Source organism: Buteo buteo, chromosome 28 (assembly GCF_964188355.1).
Source record: "Buteo buteo chromosome 28, bButBut1.hap1.1, whole genome shotgun sequence".
Taxonomy (NCBI): domain Eukaryota; kingdom Metazoa; phylum Chordata; class Aves; order Accipitriformes; family Accipitridae; genus Buteo; species Buteo buteo.
The window spans coordinates 6,822,865-6,849,058 of record NC_134198.1 but is presented as its reverse complement, the minus strand read 5'-3'; the positions used below and the strand labels follow the sequence as shown (position 1 = coordinate 6,849,058).

At 35.1% G+C, this 26,194-nt stretch overlaps 1 protein-coding gene across 7 annotated transcripts in view; it reads left to right on the top strand.

Annotated features, from left to right (window-relative positions):
* Positions 1 to 26,194, top strand: part of IMMP2L (inner mitochondrial membrane peptidase subunit 2) — a 466,489-nt gene that overhangs the window by 11,836 nt on the left and 428,459 nt on the right. For all 7 annotated transcript variants that reach the window (XR_012654631.1, XM_075059111.1, XM_075059110.1 and 4 more), the window contains exon 3: positions 5,685 to 5,788. Coding sequence is in view for 6 of the 7 variants with exons in the window: in XM_075059111.1 (XP_074915212.1) it covers positions 5,685 to 5,788 (104 nt within the window). In the remaining variant the exon portion in view is untranslated. The remainder of the gene's footprint in view (positions 1 to 5,684; positions 5,789 to 26,194) is intronic.

The following is a 26,194-nucleotide window of genomic DNA, read 5'->3' as shown; positions in this document are numbered from 1 at the left end:
AGTTAGGTGTAACATCAGTTACCTTTGCCCTTTTCATTTATGTTATTCTGAAAGTAATTGATAACTGATCAAAGGTAGGAGAATCTCAGGGCTTTAATTTGGAGAGCCAGAAGTTTGCTGTAGAAAGGAGGAGAGGAGTTGGAAACTGGGAAAAATAGTTTCATTCTCTTTTTACTATCTTCAGACAGGAAGAATTCAAATATATAACACAGCATCTAGACAAGTGCAAATTATCCAGATGAATACAACTCCCCCATTTTCCATCTCCCCACTTTTTGCCTCTGTGGGGATCCAGAGCCACATATGCAACATTCAAGGTGCAGGTGCATCTTGGATGTTATGGTTTTGGCATTTGTGTTGTTTGTTTGTTTGTACTCCCCCCACACACTAGTAAGCATGACCTGAGCATTTAATTTTTGAGGCATTGTTTTTTTAGCATGCCACATTGCCTTTCGTTGTTTGGTCTTTTCTGTCTCCAACATAATGTTCTCTTTGATATCCATTCTTGTTTGGATAGTTTTAGCTCAGTAGCTGGAAAGAAATTTTCTAGATTTCCGTACTTCACAAGTCTGTTGAGCCCCTCTGGTCAAGACTTCAGTTCTGTTTCCTTTGAAGTCAGTCTCAAGTGTTAGGGAGTATTGTAGTTAGGAGCTCTGATATTGTTCTGGAGTGTTGTCTCTGTACTGACTTGAAGGGCATATAGTTAACCGTGGTTTATCCATGGAAGATTTGAAAAACACTGCAGTTATTTGCTCAGATTATTCAACCTGACGAAGAAGGATATGCATTCTTTGTAGTGGCTAGGGAAGGCAATATGTATTCACTGGGTGATTAAAATAAAAATTTTTCCCTTGATGTGTCTGTTGACTAAATATTCCCTCTGTTGATGGAAGTATGGGTAGCTTGAAAGCTGACATTTCTAATTTTACTGACATCTCAGTGTCTGTAAAATTCTCTCTCTGGTTTTATTCTGGACTATAGCACTGAAATAGAAGTTTGTTTTAAACTTCTGTGCATATGGATGTTTTTCAGACTACAAAAATACTTCCTAGTGCTTTTAATAAGATACTAATTTCCTTGCCAAGATTTATTAGACACCTAACTAAGTCTGACAGGGACATAATTATGAGGCATATATCCCTCTCTTGCAAAGTAGCTTGAAGGAGTATTGGTCATCGCGTTGCAATTCTATTTACTGTGTTCTCTGAAGAGTAATCTATGTTGAATGTATCTGAAAGCTATGGGTATGAGGGAGAGTGACGTTCAGGCAGCATGTAGTTATATATCTATCAATCACATGCTTCCAATGACACCTTACTATGTCAATTGGAAGATATCATGGTACGATTCCTAAGAATTTGTTTGTAATAGACCTCTAAAACATCTAGCTGGCTTTGTGTACTCATCATTATGGCTCCTGCTGAGCCTGAAATTAAAAGTTCTGACAAGAAGCAAGGAATAAATTTCTCTGTGTCACGCTTGCTCTCCTACTCTTGTTCTCTGTGGTGTGCTCTCTCTCCCCCCTCACTTTCCGTTATTGTTTTGGACCAGCCTTATTGCTGCTTCATAGTTACTGACGATGGTAATACTTTTTGACACCCTGGCAAGCATGCTGAATAAAGGTTCTAATGAAAATACAGTTTTTCTGATTTATTCCCAATCAATTAAGACAGACTTCATGCATTTCATTGTCTCAAGCTGATTCTGTGTTTCTACGGTGCTTTCAGCCTGTCATAATTCTTTCACTTGTGCTGACTTCAGTGTATATGAGTATTAGCTATAACCTATAGGGAATAACAATGAACTGTTGCAGTTTATAATTTTAACATTTTTTTAATTGTTTCATTACCTTCTTTTTTCTTTCCAGAATGACTGGGTTTTTTTAATCCTCACGTGGGGTAGTTTTGTTGCTTAGGATTTTACAGATTGATGTGCTCATCTAGCATTTCGTTAATAGTGGGTTTCAAGTGAGTTGTAATCTGTTTACAGCTTTGAATCTAAGTGACACAAATAACTGGTAATATGATTTCTTAATTGGCTGTTGTGGATTTTTTGGTGACTCCTCTTGTAATGCTGGTTGTATACTTTAAAATATTTGTTATCATATGGACATTTTGATATCCATTTATGTTTTTTTTTCTATTGAGTTTCATTGCTTGTCTGGTATTACGAACTCTTCATACATAATGATGTGGAAAAGGGACACCCTGGATTTATAAATATGTAAATTCATTAAATCAAATGGGCTGTTTTCAAGTGAGATGGAAGATGACAATGTATGTGCAACTTTATATGCAAGTTCTATTGCAAACAGTTCAATACCAAGGATTATAGCAAGTAGCCTGACCAGCGATCTCTGACAAAGCACACTTGTTTCAGCAGCAAACATTATTGAATGTTCTATTCCATTATGCATAACAGCAGTTGTAATTATTCTGTGGCAGTTTCTTCTAACTTTATTATTAGGATTACTGTACCTAAGCCTGTGAGCTCATGTGAATATTCTTTCTGTTCCCCAAGCTATAAGCAAATAAGTTGTGACCTTCTGGTATTCACTAGCAGCATAACAACTATCAAGTTAATCATTATTTATAGTAAAAGGGCATGCTTTTACCCTCCTACTTATGGAACCTCATGTCCTGTGAGGCTTTGTCATATGGCTGGGGATCTCAATTTGCATGCTTTTAGCATTAGATTAGTTAGTAATTGGAAAGAGTGAATGTTTTGTGACTTCTGCACCACAGTTCTAAATTAAGACCTGTGTGTCTCATTTGTAGCAGGCTATTCCGCCAAGAACTTGGGCAAACAAGTTATAATACTTTAAGCTAGGGAAAGGAAGAAGCCCCTATATTATTTTGTTTCTTATAAAAATAAAGAGCCCTTGTGAGCCTATTTGTTGACTACTTTTCCAGAAGCTATATTTTTTTTTTTTGCTAGGCCTGAGACCTTACTACTAGTAAAAATGTCACGGGGAATACGTTGTCTCCGAACACACTGCATTAAATTCTTTCTATACTTTTTGTTGTGGAATCACAATTTATGTTATTTACATTAGAGAAAGACTTGCTGAAGGATTTAGATGATTTTTTTAAATGGAAAAATGTAGTTGTTGTTGTAAAATGAAGTTGTCTCCTTCCAGTTTTCCTTACATTTCTCCTGCCAAATTAGTATTTTTGTCTGTGCATTTTGAATATGTCAGGTTGTTTTGTTGGAAAGAAAAAAAATATTCTACATTGTCACATTTCTCTCAAACATAATTCTAATGTGTAATGAGTTGGATATCCACTGTGTATGTCAAAACCACATGAGCAATGTATTGTTAAAAATAGCAAGCAATATGGTATTGCATTTAGAGTTAAGTTTAAGTTAAAAAGATTATGCAATATCTAAATGTATTTAAACTAAAGCATTTCCGTTGTTTAAATACAGAAAACAGTAAGAGTCAACTGGGATAATGCAACTATGGCAATACTGTAACTACCTGGTGTATTTCTCTGTAAGATGAAGTTGCTATCGATTTAGTTGAGAGGAAAAGTTTGTAAACACTCATGTAAATATTTTCTAAGTATCAGGTGTGAAATACATTATTTTTTGGAGCAGTGGGTTTAAAATTTCCATTTGTTTTGACCTTCTCTATTGGCCCTTTAAGGTAGATACTTTTGAGTGCCAAGCAGTTTACTTTGTGAGAATATACCATATGTATGATTCCTGCTTTGTAAGATCAGCCTCGTTGCCTTATATTTAGTATTGTTGTTAGCTTCTGGCCCATATGTGCCTGCATTTGCTAAAATAAGTATGACTGTGAATTGTTTGTGAATTTGTATGTAAATAATTTGTATGTAAAGATACTATCCTTTGGTGGAAGATGCTATGAAGGTGGAAAATCATTCTGGAAAATCGTGATTAAAAAAATAACAATCAAGTATCTGCTAATCAGCTTCTGGTTTTCATTTATCTGGCTCTTGCAATGCATAGACTCTAGTAGATAAAATAGTGATGAGTGTTACTATATTTATAGCTTAAACTTGGACCATATCTCTGTGGATGTTAAGGTGATGTGCTTTGACCCGCAGACTTATTTGACTAGAAATTTGCCCTATAGTCCATGGCTCAAAATCTAACTAGCCTCGTTTGCTGTTTAACTAAATCTGTTGTGTCACTTCCCTCCCCCCACCCCGACATACTTATTCTTTTGACCTATTGTATTCCTTGCAGTTCATGTGAATTACACCTACTCAGGACCCCAGCACATTACTACTTCTTGCACGATGAAAAGCTAGTTTTTCACAAGTCCCGTTTGAAGTAGGTGTTTATCAACTGATCTGGTTAGCAAAGAAGAGATGAATGAGGAAATTGTAGTAAAGAGAAATCACTTTTAAATTGCTTTTGAAGTTAAAAATAAACACTAAGTATCCATCCTGGTTTGGGAGCATAGTTTTACTGAATGAAAATAGAATGGAATTTAACACTGTGTAATTACCTGTGCTGAGAACAGACAATTTAAGTCCTATACCCTGATTGGTTTGCTCATCAAAGGTACAGTCAGTCTGGGGAGGGGAATCTCAGCAGTGAAAGTCTCGTGGTACATGTGTAGGGCCAAGTTATATTGTAAAGTGAACACTGAAAACCTGTACTAAAAAAAAAAATAAATAAATCAAATTTTAGCAAATATTGCAGCTATCATACTGGTAAATGAGGGGCTGCCTAGTTTCAACATTCTGCTTTATTACATACGTCACGTAACTCTAGAGTCTAAATTAGAGGTCATCTGCTGGCCAACTTGGAGATACCGTAATTGTATTTGAAGAGTCTGAAAAAGCTGATTGAGAAATGAGCTATCAAAAGACTTTAGACTGGATTAGTCTTAAATACTTTCTGTCTGGTAAAAGGAGTATTTGTATTGAAATAACCCCTGCAAAAATCAATGAAGACCGTACTGTGATGGGCTACTTCCTTCCTCTGCTGTTTCTGATGGGTTAACTGGGAGCCAGCATTGACCAGGTACCCTGGTTTTGTACCACGTCACACAAAATAATTATGGACAGTTCTATGTACTTCCTAATACTCTGTACTAATTAATTACTTGGTTATTTTAATGTTGAGTTTAGTGAACGGTTTCATTTCACTGTATGGTTCTGCGAGAGTTCATGCTCTTTGTATCCTGTTATGGAAGGCCCATGTTTACTGGCAGTGTCAGTATACGCTGTGGGTGCAGAGTTTGTTTCTTCCCTTTGCAACGGGTGCTGAGACTAGTTTGTTACGAGTATGTACTTCATTTTTACTGCATTATGCTTGTATAAGAAGTAAGATGCCTGCAGAAAGTTTGCATTTTCTGGGAATCAGCGTTCTTGGTTCTCCTTTGTTTTTAATGTTAAATGATACGCAGTAAAGGCAACCACTAATTTTCATCAGGCTTCTCATAAGTATGTATCCTGTGTAATTTAATTTGCATGGAGTAGTGCATTGAAAGATGTGAACAACACTTTGTCGTAAATTAATGACACTTAACGTGGCATTTAAAGAAACGTATTTCTCAGAATATAAGATTCTTGGTCCTCTTACAGTAAATGGGTCTGTTTTTACTGATTTTAATGGATTGCACCTGTTGATGGAATGAGAGTTAGGTAGAAGATTCATAGAGGAAAAGTAGATCTAAAGCTGTTTGTTTTTTCCCCTTCTCTCAGCCTTCTTTGAATCCTGGGGGAAGACAAGCATCTGATGTAGTGCTCTTAAACCATTGGAGCATTCGAAATTATGATGTACAACGTGGGGACATTGTGTCATTGGTGTAAGTAATTTTGCATACATTTCAATACATGCTTATATAAATGTTGAGCCATCAGTATTTAATATTTAATCTAGAATACTGTAAGTATGTATATGAACAAGGAACATAAAGTTTTTAATAATGCATTATTGTTATTCCTGTAATCAGGTTTCAAAACTCGGATGTTCAAAGAATGCATTACCAAGTTTTTGCTTGAAAGGAATGCAGCGTAAGATATTATGTGATACAGTATATATGCGTACTGAAACTGCTAAGAAAAAAGAGCTGTGAGATGAGAGAAAATAGATAAAACATTATGTGGCTTAATGGAGTATACTTTTTAAGTTGTTTGGGTATGCACTCATATTTGTGAGAAAAGTAGTGTTTCTTTACCGATTAACACTTTTTTTTTTTCCTCTGGAGAAATCTGACTACTGAATAAAATTCTAAATAAGATCACAGGAATTTAACCATCTCCATAAAGGACAAATGTAGCAAAAAGAAAAAAATAATTTTTAAATTTGTAATGGGGAGGTCTATGTATCAAGCCTAAAGGTGGCAGTGTTTCGCTGTTGAAAAAATTCAAGACTAACAGAGGACAGAAACTCCATTTCATCCTTAATGTAATATAGAAATGGAATGTCAAAGTGTGCATAACTGACACAATGATGCAATACATACTCATGCTCCATGCTTGGATAGTTTAAGCTTAAAGTTTTAGTTTTGTGAGTGAAATGCACAATATGTAGATTATAACAGAATTGTCTTTGGAAACTATATTATCTGGCTTCCTTTTTGTCATATATCTCTTCTGATTGTCCCATTTTTTTGCCTACCTCTTACTGTAGTGGTAATTTGTATGACAGTTTTCACTACCAGCTCTTAAAGCAGACTCTCTCATGTAGTCATCTTTGGTTAGAAACTTAAAATTTACTTTATGGTCTGTCTTATTGTCTGGCATGTAAGATTTTCTGTAAATGGTCTAGCTGCAATTATGCATTTATTCATGTTTGCAACACCTAATATTGCAAAAGGACTCCAATTTCAGGTCACTTAATGACTGCTTGTAAAATTTGATTCTGTCTGTGTGTGCATCCCTCTGCCCAAGTCATGCTCTGGTGATTGTTTAAAACAGTGAATGTAACTGATTAGTAATTAATAGACTGAACAGAAGATGAGCATGTTGTCTGATCAGAACACAGAATGAATAGTTTCATTCTTATTATACTTCTTGAAGGTTTGTGCTACCATCTGAGCCATTTGCATTGATTGCTTTCACTTTGCTGTATGTTTGGGCATGATAACTAATATTTTAGATGCTGTGGGGCTTTTGTATATTTTGGAAATTTTGCTTATTATTGGTGGAGATCATATACACCCACATGGAAGAAGTCACATTGTATTTATGCACTGTACTGAGGTTTTTCTTAATCTTTGGAAAAGTACACTGAATAATCAGACTGGAGAATTCAAAAAGCATGTTAAGACCAATACAAAGGAAGTTAATGTAAAAATAATCTATTGAGTAGTGTTGATCTGAAAGTATTGAAGGATATTTTATATATCAGTAACAACTTTTAAGTTAAGTACTTCATGATACAGGTTTGTTAGAAGCAGCTTTGGCCTACTAGCTTATTGTAATGTGAAGTTTTTAATTGTGTTGTAAAGCCTTGCAGGATATAGTATCTGGATGTGATTTTGTACCCATGTGAGTTGTTTGAGACTTAACTTTTGATACATGAGGCTTTTATTGTGTAAACAGCTTAATATTTTTATCCTTTTCATTTTGATCGTTTACCTATGATTTCTGTAACTCACTAGTGAATAGATATCCCATGTATACACATGAATTTTACTCAGTGGTCCTCAGAGGATTTGGCTGATTTAGGCAAGGCATGAACAGGGAAGGCCAGTCTTCCATCAGCTGCTGCTTTTTCTGTTCCTGTCAGAAATTCAGATGAGAAAGTGTTGGTGTGACTGAGATAGGCAGATGGATATGTAAACCTGCTTTCATATCCTGCTTGGCTGCTTAACATTTATCCACTGTCTCCTCTTTGCCAAGTCATAGTAGAAAATAGCTATGAGGTTGTGGGAGGGTGGTCTTTTGCAGAACAAGAGCTGAGGTCAAATATTGCTTGACCAGGGCCATCCAAGCTCTTTTCTTTCTTCATACCATCAGAAATACTGTGTCATTCTGCATGGGTGCTGTTTCTATCACAAGTCTTAAAAGGGATCGTTGAGATCCCAACTGGCAAAAAGTCCAGTGTAAGTAGATGGCCAACAGCCAAACCTTAGAGCAAAGAGATGCGTTAGTCTTGGTGGCCCTGGACACCCCAAGGGAGGATCAATCAGCCTGTGATTATGCTTGTGATACTGCTTGCAGATTCAAAAGTTTTTCCTCTCTTGTCCAATCTAGTTCTTGATGAACATATATATATTTTTGTTATTTGCTGACTTTGGTTACAAATGAGCACCCTGTCCCCAAGCACTTGGTGGTGTTTATGCCTACTTAAGGTATGACGACTGCATGTTTATGGAAACCTGTGTCATGTGTCTCTGTCATCCCTGTCTCTGCATCTGATGTAGAAGTAACTATGCATCACAACCACAGCTGTGAAATTAACCAGTGCATGTGCATGCATATGCATATACGTGGGTTTAGACATAATATTTAGAATGGCATTAGTCCTTAAAAGTCTAAGATTAGAGTCAGATAAAACCAATGGAGAGAATAGTTGGTAGCAAAGAATGATTTGTTTACTTGCTGTTCAGTGTTTTACAAATAGTTAAATCTTACCTCGGCTTTTTAGAAGATGTTTTAAGTTAACGTTTTTCCTTTCAGCTTGAACTCATCCTTCCTGATACCAGAATTAAGAGAGCTCAATGTTACATGTTCTGACTTTTGAACTCACAATTTTAAGTTGTCTCAGAACTAAGGGAAATTATTATGCTTAATTTGATCACTTGCTTGAGTGCTTAATTTAGATACTGCTATATTACTGGGACTTAATAAGCTAAAAATCAAAACAGGAATATTTTTCAATAAATTAAATAATTTCCATTATTACATATTCCAGAATACTACCTTTGCATGTCTTAAACAGGTGCAAGAAGAAGTGTGTTATTTTCTTTGTTTTGGAAATGCGTTTATTTGTCTTCAAAGAGAGAAAGTAGTCATGTGGCACATGAAGTCATCTTTAAAAGATAAATAATGCATATTTTTGCCTGGTGGGCCTTGATCTTGCAATAACTTTTGTGGTGGAACAGGCATTTTGTTTTGTAAGAGCTCTGCTGAGGTAGATCCCAACAGTTATGTAGTACTTTATCAGATACTGCAGAATGAGTTATAAGATGAGTAGGCTTCTCCCAGCTGGTTTTACTCTGTAAAGTTTGAGTGCCAACAGCATTGTAGCTGTAGCAGTATGCATCACAGTGGGGGCTGTGCAATTCGTGCAGGTCCTTGGGAATATATTCTGCAGCTGCACTTCCTGGTACTAATGGGGATAGTGCTCTTCTATTGCGTATTAATGGACATTTTTGCCAACTTACCTATATGTAATTTGATTTCTACTGTGTACAAATGCAGGCATTGTTATAAAAAGATGTTGCCAAAGAGGGATTTATAGGTCTGGAGTTCATTTTGCTCATCTCTGCTGAAAACCTTATATCCTGATTGTAAAATCGTGCCCTCTTTTTATTCCAAAATTCCTGTCTTAATGTCAAAAAAAGTTGTTGCAATATGTAGAAGATAGCAAAATTAGCATGTGTATGTAAAATGGGTATTTTATCAATATGACAAAATTTAAGGAAGCTTTTGAAATGAAGATGCAACAGTATTATTTCAGACATTTTAAATTTTTTTTTTAAATAAATAAAGGTTTGGACGTTGTCTTGTTCTTTACTTGGTTAATAGGTTTTTAGCAAAGGAGTTAACAATGACTGCACTATAAATTCGGTTGTTAGATTTTTGAATGATGAAGTTTCAAGGCTGTAAATATTCACAGATACTAATTTTAACCTTTGGAGGTTGCGTTACTTCTGTAATAGAGAGAACACCTTCTCCAAGGTGTGACTGAGAGTGGGAACCTACTTGCTGGGTAGGTTGTCAGGTGTCCCTCCATTTCTAATTTAGAATGTGTGCTTATGTGTTAAATAAAAATAGCTATGCTAATTTAATCTGGAAAAAGATTGAGAACCAATGCTGTTTGTTCTGTACATTCTGAATGGTAACATGCGTCTAAAGTTTTGAAGTATAATAGCTAAATGAAAATGGGCAGTATATTTAAAAACATGCTTTTAAAGGTCAGCTATAATAATAAGGAAATAAATGTATATTTTATTAGCTTCTTGTGCGTTCTTATATAGAAGCATAACTGCTTTAAGTACAAAACCAACTTTTTACCTAGAAAATTCCTTGGCTTCTGTCACTGCTTCCTCTGACTGTAAGATTGTGTTCAGACCTTTCGGCAAACTCCCTTACTTTTGGTAACTGCTAAGGATTTTTGTGTAAGGTTATGTGTGTTTGAGTTCTGAAGAATTCAGTGCAAATCAGCATTCAGGAGGAAGAATCAAAGTACTGCATGTCAGATTGTCTCTGCGGCTGTGTCCCTTGCTGACATTTGTTCAGAAATGAGGATTGGAAAAGATAGTTGCCGTGATGATTTTATGTGATGGTTCAACAAGTTTCAGCCTATTCACACAAATCTGAATAATCGAAATTTTGGAGGAATATGGTCCTGTTCAGTTGATGGAAACAAAAGAGTTCTCAAATGGTACAAAGTGAACACATACTATTCATAAAACATCACTAATTGGAATTTCATTAATAAGACTAGCCTAGTAAAATAAAAATCAGTAAGAAGGTACTTACTGAAGGAGCTGCCTTGAATTTGAATCAGTAGTTGTAATTATGAATAGACTTTCTACTAAATTCTGATAGATGTAACATGAATGGATATTTAATGGTTCTTGTATTTTTAAGGAAGCTTCTTTCTGACTAAAATACTGAACAACCTTTTATGAATACCTCTGGTTGACCTTCTTAAGTCTTCCAATTTCTATTCTATTTTTGTTTGTACTTGGGTCCCTGTACCAAGTCATCTGTCTTTTGGCAGGTAGGACATTGCAAAGGAGGTTGTGCTGACATAGAAGCTAAATAATCACTTTACTCTCTGTGCCTCAGTGACCTCAGAAAATCTTCTCCTATTCTGTTCTTTCAGCTGGGACACCCCCCCCCCCCCATGTCTTTTCCTTATAAAAATCAAATATGTAGTTCTACTTTTATTGTCTGTATTACAATCTATTCTTAGAGTAGATATCATACTATATATGTGTGTTAATACTGTTGGTGAAAGAAAGACTTGCATCTTCTATTCATAAAGCAAGTAAAATCCATTTTCTAAAGAAAGTTTTCAGATACTGTACCTGATCCCTGGTTTTATTATGAAGTGCTCAGGATAGGTTTAAGTAGGCAATTATTGTAATACTGTGGAAACTGAGGAGTTGTGAAGGAAGGAAGTTGTAATTAAATTTATGGTTATTTAAATTAAAGCCTATGCATATGAGTAGGAAGTTTACAAGTTTTGATTGCAAGAACCATTGCTAGAGACAGTTTGGCTAGAATCCTTAGACCAAAAAGTAACATACGTGGATGTTATGGCTTAGAGATTCTTTAGTGATCAGATTGCAATTCGGAGAATTAAAAATAAATATATTTTCTTTTTTAAAAAGTTAATGACGGTTGATGATGTGGAAGTCAGTTAGATGGCCTGGGCCATTTGTAAAAGAGGTGTTAGTTGATTGGGAAGACAACTGTATTGTTGTAAGTGGTACCAGTGAGAACTTCGTGTTCTGATTGATTTTGATTTTTATCAGCCTTGCTATTGCATTAAGTACCTCGCTATTGAATTAAGAAACAAATTGTTGCTTGTTGAATATTTATTAGAGTATCTATTAGAATCTACATTGCAAGTTTAATAAAAACCATTTCATTGATTACCGAGTTAAGCTGATCGGACAAAAGCAAACATTAAGCTTACATATGTTAACATAAACAAGAATGTGGCCAATGGGTAATTAAAAAAGAAGAAATTGTCATTCTGTGACAGCAATATAAATCAGATAAAATTATTAAATCTACACCAGGTACTTGATAGGATATAAGTGGATCTAGAACCTTGCTATGAGATCAGCAATTTTGGCTCTAAAAGCAAATGTTGATATTTAATAAAAGGAGACCATTATCTGAATCAGTTTTTTTATTCTAGTTAGCATCCCTTGAATAAATTTATGGACTTCAGTATGGTTGTCAGAAATTCTGTTTAAAATGTGAATTCCTATTAGTTAGAAAATAGTGTAATCTTAATACTATTAATAAGATAGTTCCATCAGCTCTTCTCTGAGGTATTGCTCTTACAGTGGCTGAAGAGTGTGACTTGGAAAAACTATAAATCACTATTATTGTGTCTTTTGCTGTCAGTTTTGGTTTTGGTTTTTTTTTTGCTGCATATAGTCTTTGCTTTTCATTTAAAATGCAGCATTGAGAGACTTGACAAAAATAATTAAAATCAGATGCACAGTCTGTGATATTTGGTTGAATTTACTGCTGAGATAAGTAGCATAAAATTTCTCTAAGACGTATTCTAGTGAAAGTGGAGGGAAGTTACGACCTTGCCAACCTCGGTACCAATTCAATAGCATCAAGATTAAAGCTGTTCCATACAGGATCATCTACAGATCTGTACTTCTTGTTTTAAGTATTTTGTTTCTTGGCCCATCTATATTTACACCGGAATAACTGTGAGTTATGGTTATGTTGCAACTCGGCCAGGTTAGGATATGAATAATAAAAACAAGTTACATTTTAAGTTTCATATATATATATATATGTCTGATTCTTTGGAAGGCAAGATGGGAGGAAAAAGTGGTTCTGTTGTAAGATGATCAGATAAGGTGTTAGCAGCAAATTAATGCATGAGGAGGACCTATGTTCTGCTGAAGGAGGACTGTTAACAGTAATTTTCAATCTCAAACCAAAATTAATTTATTTATTCACTCAATTCAGTTATTTTTAGTTCACTTTTTAGTGATCAGACATGTGAAGAAGAGAAGGGGGGGAAAAAACCTATTCTAACAAATGAAATAAGTTTTACCTGCCTCTATTCAATAGAAAAGGGAATGGCATAGAATAGGTTTTTCTAGTATTCTTGATGATGGGCAGTCATAGTATGTTGGAGAACCTGGGTCTAAATGGAGAGCTGCTTGAAATGTTGCAGAAATCACAGCCATGACTTGATTGGCTGGAAAGCTGTCTCTGCTCCTGCAGCGCTCTGCCTTGCAGTGTGATGGCTGACTGCCCTGCGAAGGTCACGTTGAACGAAAGGTGCTTGAAACCTGCCTTGGTTTAGAAAAATGTCACTTTCACCTTTCGAAATATTTATAATTTAAATGCTAGGAACTTGCTTTGCTTTAAGCAGAATCTGGTGATATAAATGCATGCTGTGATGTATGTACAGAAGGGTAACGGTACAGTTTTCCTAAACTTTTTTTTGTTTAATGGTAAGAAAATCTGACAAGTCTGATGGGGAAATATTTGTTATATATTTTTTCCCAGTAAATTTCCAACTGCTGAGAAGAAAATACTGGTTATTTATGACTCGCATTGCTTGTAGGTACCTAGAGCTAGGAAAGGTTTTACAAGACAGTGAAACAGTCTACACAATCTCATTGCTGGAACTGGCAGAAAATATGGTTGTTTCAGCAACTAATGGGGAATCCAATGGTCATTCTCTATAGGGTATTCAGATTAGACACCTCCTTAAGTAAATTCACACTGAACATTGGTGATGGTATAGGATGAAAAAAGTCACAGGTATTCATATGGTTATCCTTCAATGAAAATATCAAGTGTATTTTTGATTATGATAAGTATAGATGGACCATAATTTTTGAATGTGTACTTAATCTGCTGAACAGATAGCTTGAAGCTTTAAAGGATTGTTAAACTGAAGGCGAACTGATAGTTGAAAGTAATTTCCTTCCCTTGAAGGTAAAGAACTTGAGGAAGCCCATGCACCACCTATGATTCCTGAAGAAGATAACATATCAAAGACTTAAACTTAGGTTCCACTGAACTGATGAAATGCTGAGTGCTGAATTGATGAAATACTAGATTCAGTTTAAGATAAACTTCTCACTAGATTAAGATCTTACCTTTCATATTGCTTTACTTGAATCGTGAATGGTACACATTTTGGGTCTAAAGATGCTGTATCAACTTCTAATGTGAAGAAGTTTTTCTATACTTAGAAAGAGTATAGTAATGAAAATCTCTTTTGTAGAACAGCTCTGGAGATCAGCTTACCCTTCTTTAACATCAAGGCTTGCATGTTCCAATGCTAAGTTCTGTTACCTGCAATAGTATGAAAGCTTTAACAGAGAAATGTACATAGGATATTGTAATGTGAGTCAGCAATGCTTGAAACCTAGTATGCAGTAATTTTTTTTTAAGTGATAAAGCTTGATAATTTTTTTTTTTTTAAGTCCTGGACATAAGCTATTAAAGAAATGAAATTTGGTTCTATAGTTTTTACAAAAAGATATCTAAAGACATTTCAGCCTTTTGTGCAGTTAGGCTGCTTTTATTTTTGTGTACAATGTGGGAAATACTGAAGTGATATTTTATTATATGAGATATTTCATACAGCGTGTTCTTGGACAAATTATAGTTTAAATACTGCCACAGCTGACTTCATATCTTTTAGTAATAACTTCCCCTAAGCCAGTTTAGTCAGTTGTATTATGAGCAACCATAAATATTAACTACAGAATGTTACTTCTAGGAATCTTTCAATGAACTATACATATGCTGACAAAGTGAATTCTGCTTACACATCAAAAATATTTATTTCCAATCTAATTGATGAAGTTGGAAGAAAAACCATGGGTCTTGACCTGTGCTGAGTATATTGCGGACATGAATATTTTTGCATGTAATAAGCAGTCTTGGCCTTGTTTTCTGTTTTTTCAGCCTGTTAGCAAAGGCAAAAACAAGGGAATGGCAAATTATCAGGTTTAAAATGATAATTAACCTCATCATCACTGTATTTTCTAGGGAAATTATATTAGGCTGTATTCATGAATGTAACATTAGTTTTTTATGTGTAATCAGCTGCTCCTGGAAAGTGCAGTTGAACAAAATTTAGCTTTAAATGCATGCATATATATTTGTTCATCTGAGAGGGGACCTCACTGCTGTTGTCAACTGTCTATCTGTTGATTAGCTACAGAGAAATGAGGTCAAATTCTTCTCAGAGGTGCACAGCAAAGGGATGAGAGACAATGGTCACAATTGCAGCAAGGGGCATTCTGACCAGGTACAAGGGAAAAAGACAAAAGCAGAATTAGAATGGCTAAGTCATTAGACATAGAGACAATGAAACCTCCATCCTTGGAGCTATTTAAAACTTGACTGGCAAAAGCCCGAGCACCCTGATCTGCCTTTGCAGTTGCATCTGTTTTGGCCAGCAATTGAAGTATGTGACTTCCAGAGGTCCCTTCCAACCTGAATTATACTGTTTGTCTGCATCAGGTGGAATTTCAGCAATGAAACTTTTAAGATATGAGACATAATAGCTATACCTTTTCAAAGTTAGAAGTCAACATTACCAGTTAGTGTTTACAATATGCATTATGATGTTTTTATTTTGTTTTATAGCATGGAAGGGGAGTTTCTAAAACCCTCTTATTCTGTAGATGTGGTTGTGATATGTGTCTTATAGCAGCTTCTGAAAGAGCCAGTCATGCATTGGGAGCCTGTTGTGTTAATAGCTGAACATACAGAGAATGTTAAGATTGAATTTGGATTTTATAACTAGATTGTAAATTCTCTAAAGGAGAAACAATGAGTAGATTCAGGCAGATGCATATGGTGAGAAATCAGTGGGGTGGGTGGCAGTCTGCATGCAGATGGCTGAACATTGGGTCATGTTTAACATACTATAGTAGAGGGAACTGCTTTGCAAATGTACGTGGAGAGCAGTTCCCAAGTGAGGAGAGAAGCCTGGAAAAGTACACAAGTAATTGTTTGCTCACTTGTTAAATTTTCAATTAAGTCTGACCAGATTCATTCATAAGGGACAGGGTCAACATTTTGACTGTAAATAGGAGAGAAATGTGTCAGGAATAAAGTATGAAAGATGCCTAAATTAAAGGCAAAAAAATTAATATGATAGAAAACTGAAAGCAAAGAGAGGGGTTACCTACAAATTTTAATGTCATGGCTGTAATTTAATGACTTGATGTAGGAAGAATCTACAAGAGTCTTTTTTTAATTTATTTCATAAATAGAACTTAAATTGATTTGAACTTGACCTGTGTTCTCTGCCAATGAGGAGCAGAACGATCTAGCCTGCTAGTCTCTAGCCATGCAGCTCAGTTTTTCCCTGGTAGTATAGGTATTTTCTTTTATGGCTACCTTTGTGAAATGTAAAGAAGTAGTATATAAACAGAAATTTGGACTAGGGAAAAAGGTAGAAGTAAAAACTTAAAGTTATAGTTCATGTAAAACCATGATCCATAGCATAATGCCATTTAGGGTTTTGGTAATTAATAGTATATATCTTAAGGCAAAAAAGAGATACATAGTGAGCATATTTCTTGTGTTATGTGTAGGTTTATATGTTTGCTTTAAGGGACAAATTAGTGGCATTCTTAGAACAATAACTTTGATGTTTCAAGAACTAGGGCAACTGTAATGAGAAGTGTGGTCTTGCCATATAAAGGGAAGTATACTGTCAGCAAGCAAAAGATAATAGCATCCTGTACACCCAGAAGGCCTGCTGTGATGTTCGCGTCTGCATAAGATCCCCTTCGCCCTCAGAACAGTCTATTTTTAAACTGGTGCTGAGTTTGACCTTAGTAAAGAGGTACTGTTGGAAGGTTTTTAAATGCGTGATCATGCACGGTGTGTTCCTCAGTCCTGTAGGACGCTGACAGTAGTATTTTTTCTACGGCAAATATGTATTAGTTTGCACTTCCCTTGAGTTCAAAGGCTTATCTTTTTAACATTAAAGGGGGAAACTTGATTGCAAATTATATTCCGTATCCTTAATTGATGATAGCTTAGCTGAATCCAGGAGACAGAATTGGAGACTTAGCTTCATTGTTCCGAACAGCTTCTGATGAGATGTTTTCAGATTTCTGATTAAAGTAGGAATAGCTTCCATGGAACGTGAAGTGCTGACGTTGTTAGCTACATTTCCCTCACTGTAAGCTGTGATTTCTTTGTAAAACTTACAAAGAATATAGTTTGTTCTAGGTGAATATAACCACTACTTCATAGGAACAGCATGCACACCTTTGAGAGTTGAAGGGGGCTGTTGGTATAGTTAATGTATGTTTATTGTGACATATTTTTAATACCTTGTAAAGACAGGAAATTGTAAGAACAATAATCTTTCATGGGCCTCTTGTGACCTTCTAAGACAATGTTTGACCTTTACATTATCCCATGATATCCGGACTGTAATATTGAATGTTAGTTAGATTTTTTTTTAAATAAGTTGACTTAACACTTGTCACCCTTACTGCATGAAACCTTATGCTTTCCTGTGGTCAGACAGTGCTTTTTGTGCATCAGCAGGACTGCAGTACTACCGCTTAATTGAGAGAGAGGGCACCTCATTCCATGTGTTTTAAAACCAACAGTGATGGGAAGGTGCAATGTTGGGATAAGTCTTTACTGGGAGAAATTTATGAAGTTGTGAAAATGTGTTAGCTAACATTAAGTTAAACCTGATTTAGCAGAACAAAGGGCCTTTGAATGTCTGAACCCAAATTTAGCAGAAAAGAAGTGCATCTTAATATCTGAAACTTTGTCTAGATGCTTCTTAGTTTTGATAATTGAAACAGCTGAGCATGTTTGCATAGAATATTTCCTCCTCTTTACTTCCCTTTTGGTCTGTCCTTTTTGAGGCATTATCTCGGTGGTTACCTCTGAGAGAGTTTTGAGTAGCTGACCTTCTAATTTTATTCTTCTGGTCAGTTCTCATTTGTAATCCTGTGGCCATTTCTGATGTTGAAGACATTACAGACTTTGTGAATGCATAAAGTGGGTTGACATTTATGGAAGTATTTATGGAATGTAATAGTTGATTTTGTGTTGTGTTACCTTAAAACTACAGGACTGTGGTCTGCAGCTTAGGAGCTGTTGTCTCCCAGGTTTCTAAAATCCACCACCATTTTTCCAGCTGTCTTATTCTAAATAGTTTCCCCTTTTCTTCTTTATAACACTTAACAGGTTTTTTTTGTGTATGTTTGGTTTTACCTATGTTTTAATCAGCCCTTAGCTGTGGTTAGTGAACAGGTATGATACAATGTATCTCTCTAGTCTGTATGTGAATGAATTGACACATTTGAAAATACTTAGAGCTTGCAAAGACTCTAACACTTGAGGTTAGGATTTCAGTGGTATAACTATATGCAAGGCAACTTAGCAGAGTTTTTCAGTTCACAAGATTTGCTAATGCAGCAGCAGTTAACCGCCAAGGGAAATTTAAATTTGAAGGGACTCTTCATGTCCTGATTTGTAAAAGGCCTCCTGGGCCATTCTAGAAATTTCTGCTAGCAACTACATTTAGCTCTACTGTGTGGCTTGTTTCAATTCCTGTGTGCAGCTGTATACTGTTTGCTGAAGCTCGTGAGGTATTACATTGCAGCAACAAGTACGTTGTCTAGGTGGTAGCGGCAGGGCTAGCAAACATGTGTCAGCCCCTGGTATTCAGACAACATGTACAGAGCATTTAGTATTATTAGCACAAAGCATTACTTCAGGCTAGAAATAATCCATTTTGGTATCTCTAATCTACCAGTTACACTCCTGCTTTATGATAAGTTAATAGTAATATCACTGTTACTGGAATGGGCTCAGTAAAGATTCTACTATTTTTCTCTTTGTCTCATACTTGCAGTTGACAAAGTAAACAAATAAAGTACGTCAGTACTACTTTTGTCACGAGCTTAATCTACATGAAGATAAGTCAGACAATTTTTCATGTTATATCTCATGAAGAACCCTTTTTTAAAACAAACACTTTGAACACAACAGGTTTACAATTCTATATTCATATGTTCCTGATAAGTCTCCCATGTGTTTTCTAAGAATAAACTGATTTGGGAGATTGCTATGAAAGTTTGATCCAAGTACAAAAGGTGAACAAATACAGACTGGTATGAATAGCTGATAATCAAAGTGATCTTTAACTTAGGAAGACAATTAGCCACACTAGGAATTCGTGAACTGTAATAGCAAAATTATTAACAGATGTGAATTGGTGAGATTATCATTACAAAAAACAGTATCTTGATATACATTCTGGCAAATAAGAGGCTTGCATAATGATTTAATAATGCTTATTATGTGTATCTAATATTTGTAGACTAATTTCAGATTACATAATATGGGAGATATTAATTATGGACACATAGAGGTCATATGTTGAAACAGTTGGCATGCAGTCGCAGAATGACTGCAGCATATCACTCACACCCATTGCAAAAGTTCTTAAATGTGTATGCTCTTTATGAAAGTCAGTCATTTTCTCCTTTCCCTGGGTGACTTGGAACAAAAGCAATGGTTGGTGCTGCTGAGAATCCAGACTGTGAAAGGATTTGGAATCCCTGTAGTCATAATTCCTTAGAGCATATGAGGTTCATATTGCCTGTGAGAAGAGAGAGTGTAATCCCCGTCTTGCTCTTCCAACCTACAGCCCAAAAGATTACTCTCAGCTTTTTCTCCTTAGGGTCCAAATCCAATATATATTTTAAACCAGTTCAGAAAATCAGAAGACTTAAAAAAAATAGCAAAAAGGAAAATGTTAAATGTATTTATTTTACAGTTTATTAAAACCCCAAAGATTAAAGAATGGTACTTACACTCTTTTAATGTGTTGATTTATAGATGTGTTTATGGTCTATATGGTATATAAAATTTTTAGATCCTAGAATGATGCAGTGTTGTATTTGAAAACAAAATCCTTGTTCATCAGATTGTGTGTGCAGCAGCTGAAGGTCCTCTGCATAGAATGGTAAGCTTCTAGTAGGATATGGGGATTATTAAGTGTCTTAGTAATGAATAGGAAATATATGTGAGGGTTTTTTCAATTTAGGTTTAAAAAAAATAATCATTCTGACTTGTGTGTTTACAGGCAAATGAGATCTCTTTCTAAAGTTGTTTTCTGGCTGTCTTTGGATTGTTATATTCAGGAGGATACTAATAAGCTGAAGGGAATTTGTAGCACTGCAACCAATGTGATTATGAGATTTATACAGAGGGATGCTAAAGAACCACATATTTAGGTTTGTCTCCAGTTAATGGTTTTTGGTGCTTAGATTGCATCTGTATCCGACGTCCTACCCAAGCCACAGATGGTGTGCTACTGGACAATGAACTGCTTTTCAACCCCCACTCCATTTGAGTGTGTAAATCTTAGGATGTCAATCATGTGACTTTAAATCAATCCTAATAAACACGTACAGAAACATCAGAGAGAAAACAAGGAAGCCGAGAACAGGCCTGTCATGGAGAAAAAAGTTATATGGTCGACACTTCATGAGATTGTTCTGGTTTTGTTGATCCTAACTGCCTTTTGGTGGAGTCTCTTCAGCAAAGATTCTAGAGAAGGAGGTGTGATATCTTCATTTTACTTCTGATTTGGTTTTATTTTGTTTTATCATTGCAGACTTCCTTAAACAAATAGGTTACATTAATACTTTCCTTTTTCAGTGCTTGCAACAGACTAGTTCATCTGTTAAAGTTTGGCCAGCAAGCAAATGTGTTTCCTCTCTTCATAACATCTTTTGACTTTTTTTTTTTTTTTTTTTTCATTTGAAGAGTCTCTAATGAAGCCTTAAGGATGAAGCCTCTAGGCTGTTATTTTATTCTTATTTGTATTTTGTCATGCCTAAGGATGCTGATTTTGGACAAGAGCATCATTGTTCAAGAAACTCCACATAGATTTCTTTGTTGCCTCAAGGGGGATTTCTGCTTTAAACTTACTCCAATTATCTCTATTGTTTTAATAGTTAGATATCATAAATCAAGCCTACACACTAGAATTTTTCTCTAGTCAATGGAGAAAAATGAGCGCTTCCAGAAATGAGTTTTTATCAATTATTGTTAGACATTTTGTTTTAAATGATGGGCTAAATAGATGCCATGGATTTTAGTTTAGATTAAAAACATATTTCTGTATGAATTGTCCACTGCTGTCCCTAAACTAGGTGACCAAATAGTAATGAAATTATTTGAATTTCTTTCACCATACAATTTTAAGGATTATTTACATGCAATTTACTTATGCAAAGAAAAAATACTTTCCACGTTACATCTTAAATTACAGAGTGACATCTCTTACTCTTCACTGTACGTATCTTGGAGACGCCTTTTGTGAGATGGTAATAGCTGACCAACAAGGGTCTTCAATGTTACAGTCAAATTTTCATCCTGTTGTGATAAAGCATCTGTTAATGAGTTATACTTGCAGGTAATTAAATAATATTGAGGGTCTTCCTTATTCTTCCTGTATTTACACCAATATTTTCTTTTTTCCCTTCCTTCCTCTCCGTTAAACCACACAGAATAAAAAAGGTCATCATTTAATGAATGACCCCTTGGATCACAGATGCTGACAAAATGAAGCCTGAAATTTTAAATTGGCTGGCTGCTGTTATCTTAACAGAGCCCATTAAAGTCACACAAGAGAGCATAACTTATTATGTAGTGAAACTGTGACTTTTTCATGGTTTCTTTGTAAACATGACAAAATTTATGGATGGCATTAGTGATACTAAGTTGACAGAATTAAAACCACTGTTTATGGATACAGTTCAGTAACTTGATTTAATTAGATTCTCACCACATTGATCTAAGAGGATTTTCAAGCAGTATTTTATGATGAGAGTTTAAAAAAGAATGCTGAAGTACTCACACAAGTGATGTATTGAAAGAAATATTTTCATTTGAATACATATATATATTTAACTAAATACTTATTGTTTAGGCTCTTGCGCTTTGAAACAGCATACAGTGTTTTGTACAGGGGCTTTGGCCACTGTACAATCCCGGACTTCATCTTTGACTGATAGTATACTGATGGTATACTGCATTAACGCTGGGTGTATTAGTATAACAGAGACAGATTCAGCTCTACTCAAGCAGACACATTAGAAGTGGGACGTCAAAATCCAGGCTCCATTGATAGTATTGACTATAATGCGAACTTCCGACCCTTAGTTCCTTTATTGATACCTACATTTAACATGGTGTATGGAACAGTTTCAGAAGTGAGTGAGGTTATTAGGATAATCACTTATCTTTGAATCTGTCAGAGCAGATAATGCCTTTTCATTTCTTCTTTCCTGGTTTCTTCCTGGTCCTTTCCTTTCTCAGGCTACCACGACATGATGCAAGAAAGTTGAAAAAACTTAATGAAATTACTGATACGAATTTATGGAGACGTCAGTGTTACATAAGGGCTTGTGTTCCATTAAATATGGTAAATGGTTGTAAGGACACTGTGTTGTATGCATCTTAGAAGTACTTGACAGATCTTACTTGAAAAAACATTACCAAGAAATAGCATTCACCATATAGAAAAAAGTTTGTGTTTCATTTTATTCTGCACTAGAATGAGATTATAAAATTAAAGTCAAAATTCATAACACTTTTAAAACACAAAATAATTTTTATATTTGTTAAGTGTGGAAGGTTTAAAAGGAGCAGTACCTTCAACTAGGAACAAATAGGTGAAAGCTGGCCTAGTCCCAACTTACTGCAAGCCACAATAAATCTTGAAATGAAGTCCTTCGGTGAGGGCTCTGGTAGCAAGAAGCTGGGACATCTTTTAAACCACAGATTTATAAATTAAGTTTTTGGCACAGCAATTGCCAAAATAAGATGGACAGTCAGAAACTGGGATGTGGATGTTTTAAGTCCAATGAAATCTGAAGCTACTTACTGGAAATCTCTGACAAAGAAAACATTTACTCCAGCATCTATTTCCAAAACTGGCAAAGGAAGGTGGCAAGTGTTATGTGGTTTCCTTATCTGTGGTCCATTCCTTTTGTAGTTCCACAGCATTGTCAGCCATTGGATAAGCTTCTTTCCATGAATATAGTCCCTGAATAAACTAAACAACTAAACAAATTCAGGGACAGCTGACTAACTGCTAAATGTTACCTCTCTCTACAACTTCCTGTGGTAACAAACTGCAAATATTATCAGGTATTTTTTGTTCTTCATCCAGGGAATATAATAAATCCATGCATCTGAGTATTAGGTTTCAAATTTGGATTTCAGATTTAGCTGAAAATTGTACCAGTGTTGCATATCTCAGTAGCTCGCTATGTAGAATCCAGGTTGGAATGTATGGGAGTCTGAGCATCGTCTTCAGAGTATCAGTTGGAAGTGAAGAATCTCTCCAGATTCACTGTTCTTAAACATAAGTTGCCAGTTTTGTGAAGAGTGTGTATCTCTTACTCAAACTTCACCTTCCTTTGCAGGGATATTGTAGCAAAATGAGAAATACTCAAAGATGATCTTCAGTTTCTGTACTTTATGTATTGTAAGAAGGTATCCATAGACCAGACATTGAGTTGCAACATTATCATTGTGTCTTCCGTTATCATTAGCTCCAAGCTAGATGGTTTGTATCTAGTATTAAATTTATATCTTAGTGTCATCAAGTTGTATTTGAAGAAGTAGTTCTGGAATAAGAAAATGAATGCCATGGTAATTTTCTTCATATCCATGATTAGTGCTGGTGCTCTTAGAATGAGCTATATTTATTTGATTTTTAGTAACTTCTGCCATTTTTTTATACTCCCAACTTGTATCTGTGAAGACTCTCATTGTGAAATCCATACAAAATAAAGCAGGAGAAAGATTCATGTACTTTCAAAATTAAACTTCACTGCTGTGTTATAGTAAGAAATGTGACTGTAGCCAGATGTATTGGTTTTATGTAGGTTTTTTTTATGATGGTTTCAAATTCTGCTATCAAGCTTCAAAGTTTATTATGAATCCTACAAAAAATAATGTTTCCCAAATGACATAAAAAACCTCAAAGACCTCCACACCTGTGCTGCTCTTTTTTTTATTTCTCATGCTAATGATTCATAATGTATCTAATACTTTTATTGTTTACAAAATCCTGCTGTGCTACCTTTCTGCTGTGTGTTAAAATTAGTGGAAACAGCAATGGTTCAGGGAGAGGAGCAAGGTGTATTGAAGAAAATGATAGTCTTTAAACTTACGTAAATCTGGTTTTGTACTTTCATTGCACAATGGATTCCTTTTTTACAGTTACTGGTTTAACTTTAGAAATTCACAGCCACTCAAGTATTTTCCTCTTACTGATGAAAGAACGTCATGACAATATTGAAGGCTGCTGCACAATAGGAACAAAGATTTTGTTTTACTAAATATACCAAACTCTGACCAACATTGACGTACTCACTTGGTTGCTTTCTAGTTCAGTTATAAAAATAACCCAGCAAAGCTTCCTTCTATAAAAGGATTATTCTAGGGAACATTCGCTTTACAAAGAATAAAATATATTCTGTGTTACTACATTTGACAGAACAGAAGACATGCGGTATTCTTATCCTGTATTTACAATGAAGTGATGCTCTTTCTCTATTACTAGAATTCAGAGATTATTTTCTTAGAATGATACAAAAAACCCCTTCCTTAAGGAATTTCATGGTATATTTTAAAAAACATTTTCTTTTTATAGTGTTCTTCATACTAAGATAAATAATAGAATCTCTAAGGCATGATGGAAGATATATGGGAAGAGCTTCTACTGTAATGAAAACCAGTGCAGTCTGAAGGGATTCTACAGTAAAACAGGACTAATCTAAGAAAACACAGCTATAATATTGCTGAATATATTCACTTTCAGGCATTTTGCAGAATGCTGATGTAGCCAATAAAAGGGCACATTCATCAAAATGCGTAATTTAATTTAAAAAAAAAAACAAAACCACACACCAGTTTAAGCATACAGTACTCAGATTTCACATGAAGGTGAAGAAACCCCTTAGGACATTTAAAATTTATGAGGAGTCTTGTGATTTCATTCATTACGTTGACAATATGCACAGCTTCTTTTGCAAATGGATTGGACCAAAAAAGGTGAACAGACGTGGTCGTAATAGCTCTTCCCATAGTGTGTGCTGAATTATGAGAGTTACTTCTGGTTATACGTTACCCAGGAGGACTGTTTAATGTGCTTGCTTATATAGACTGCAAATTTTTAGCTGTGGGCTGGTATCTGTATTGAACCATAAATTTACAGTTGATGTATTGCTTTCTAGGCAGACAACTCACACTCTGATAGAATTAAGGGTGAGAATTGATTTCCTGCTAAATAAGACACATTTTGGTTTAAAGTATAATAAATGGAAACTGGAGTCTCTATATGAAAGCGGATATATGTTGTAAATATTGCATATACAAAAAAAGGCTTTTATAATTATAGATTTGCATATAGATATGGAAAGATACCTTCTGAATGAAAACAATATCTATAACCTTTTTACTATTTGAATTTCAATTGACAGAAATATTTCTGCTAACATATTTCTGACAGCTGTGGCTACATCTCTATTCTAACAATATACCATACTATCAAAATATACTTTCAGCTTGTTTTTAGCTTGTATTAAGTACTGAGGTGAATATTGCATGAGTTAGTGGTCTCATATGCTCATAAGTACCATAACAAAAAAATGCTTTATGGCAAAAAAAAAAGATAAAATTAAGTGGTGATTGCTTATCAGCTATGTGCCAGCAAAGGTCTTCATGAAGTTTGGATGGAGGCTGATTCACTAATATGCAGAGCAAAATCTTTTATGAACTGAAGCAGGTTTTTTTCTAATCAGTAGTTAAGCTGCCAAGTGAGCCTGCTTAATTTCACTTCCAGCCTGTGAAAAGCAGCTGCTGTTTTAGCACTTTCACAATACTGATACAAGAAGTAAAGGAAGAAAGAAACTACCTCTGCTGGCAGAATAAGGAAAACTTTGCTGTGTTATTTTGACTTAATTTATATTTGGAATTACATCCTGGTTCAGAATTAGAAAAACCTCAGTCTCCCCTTCCCCCCTGCCCCATGCACTCTCTTTTTTCTCTCTTCTTTCTCTGTGTTGTTTTTGCAGTGAAGAATGCGCTGTGTGAAGTTTAATGAACTTGGATCATTCCTCATGAAAGAGAGATTTATCCTGGAGGATTTCAAGCCATGTTTTTTCTTTAGAACTATTTGCTATAAACTTTTTCAGTTGACATGAAATAATGTGTATCTTTCTTGAGTATAAAGGAAACATTTTTCTGTAAATATTGTTTCCTAATTGTAGTCTCATTTTGTGTCA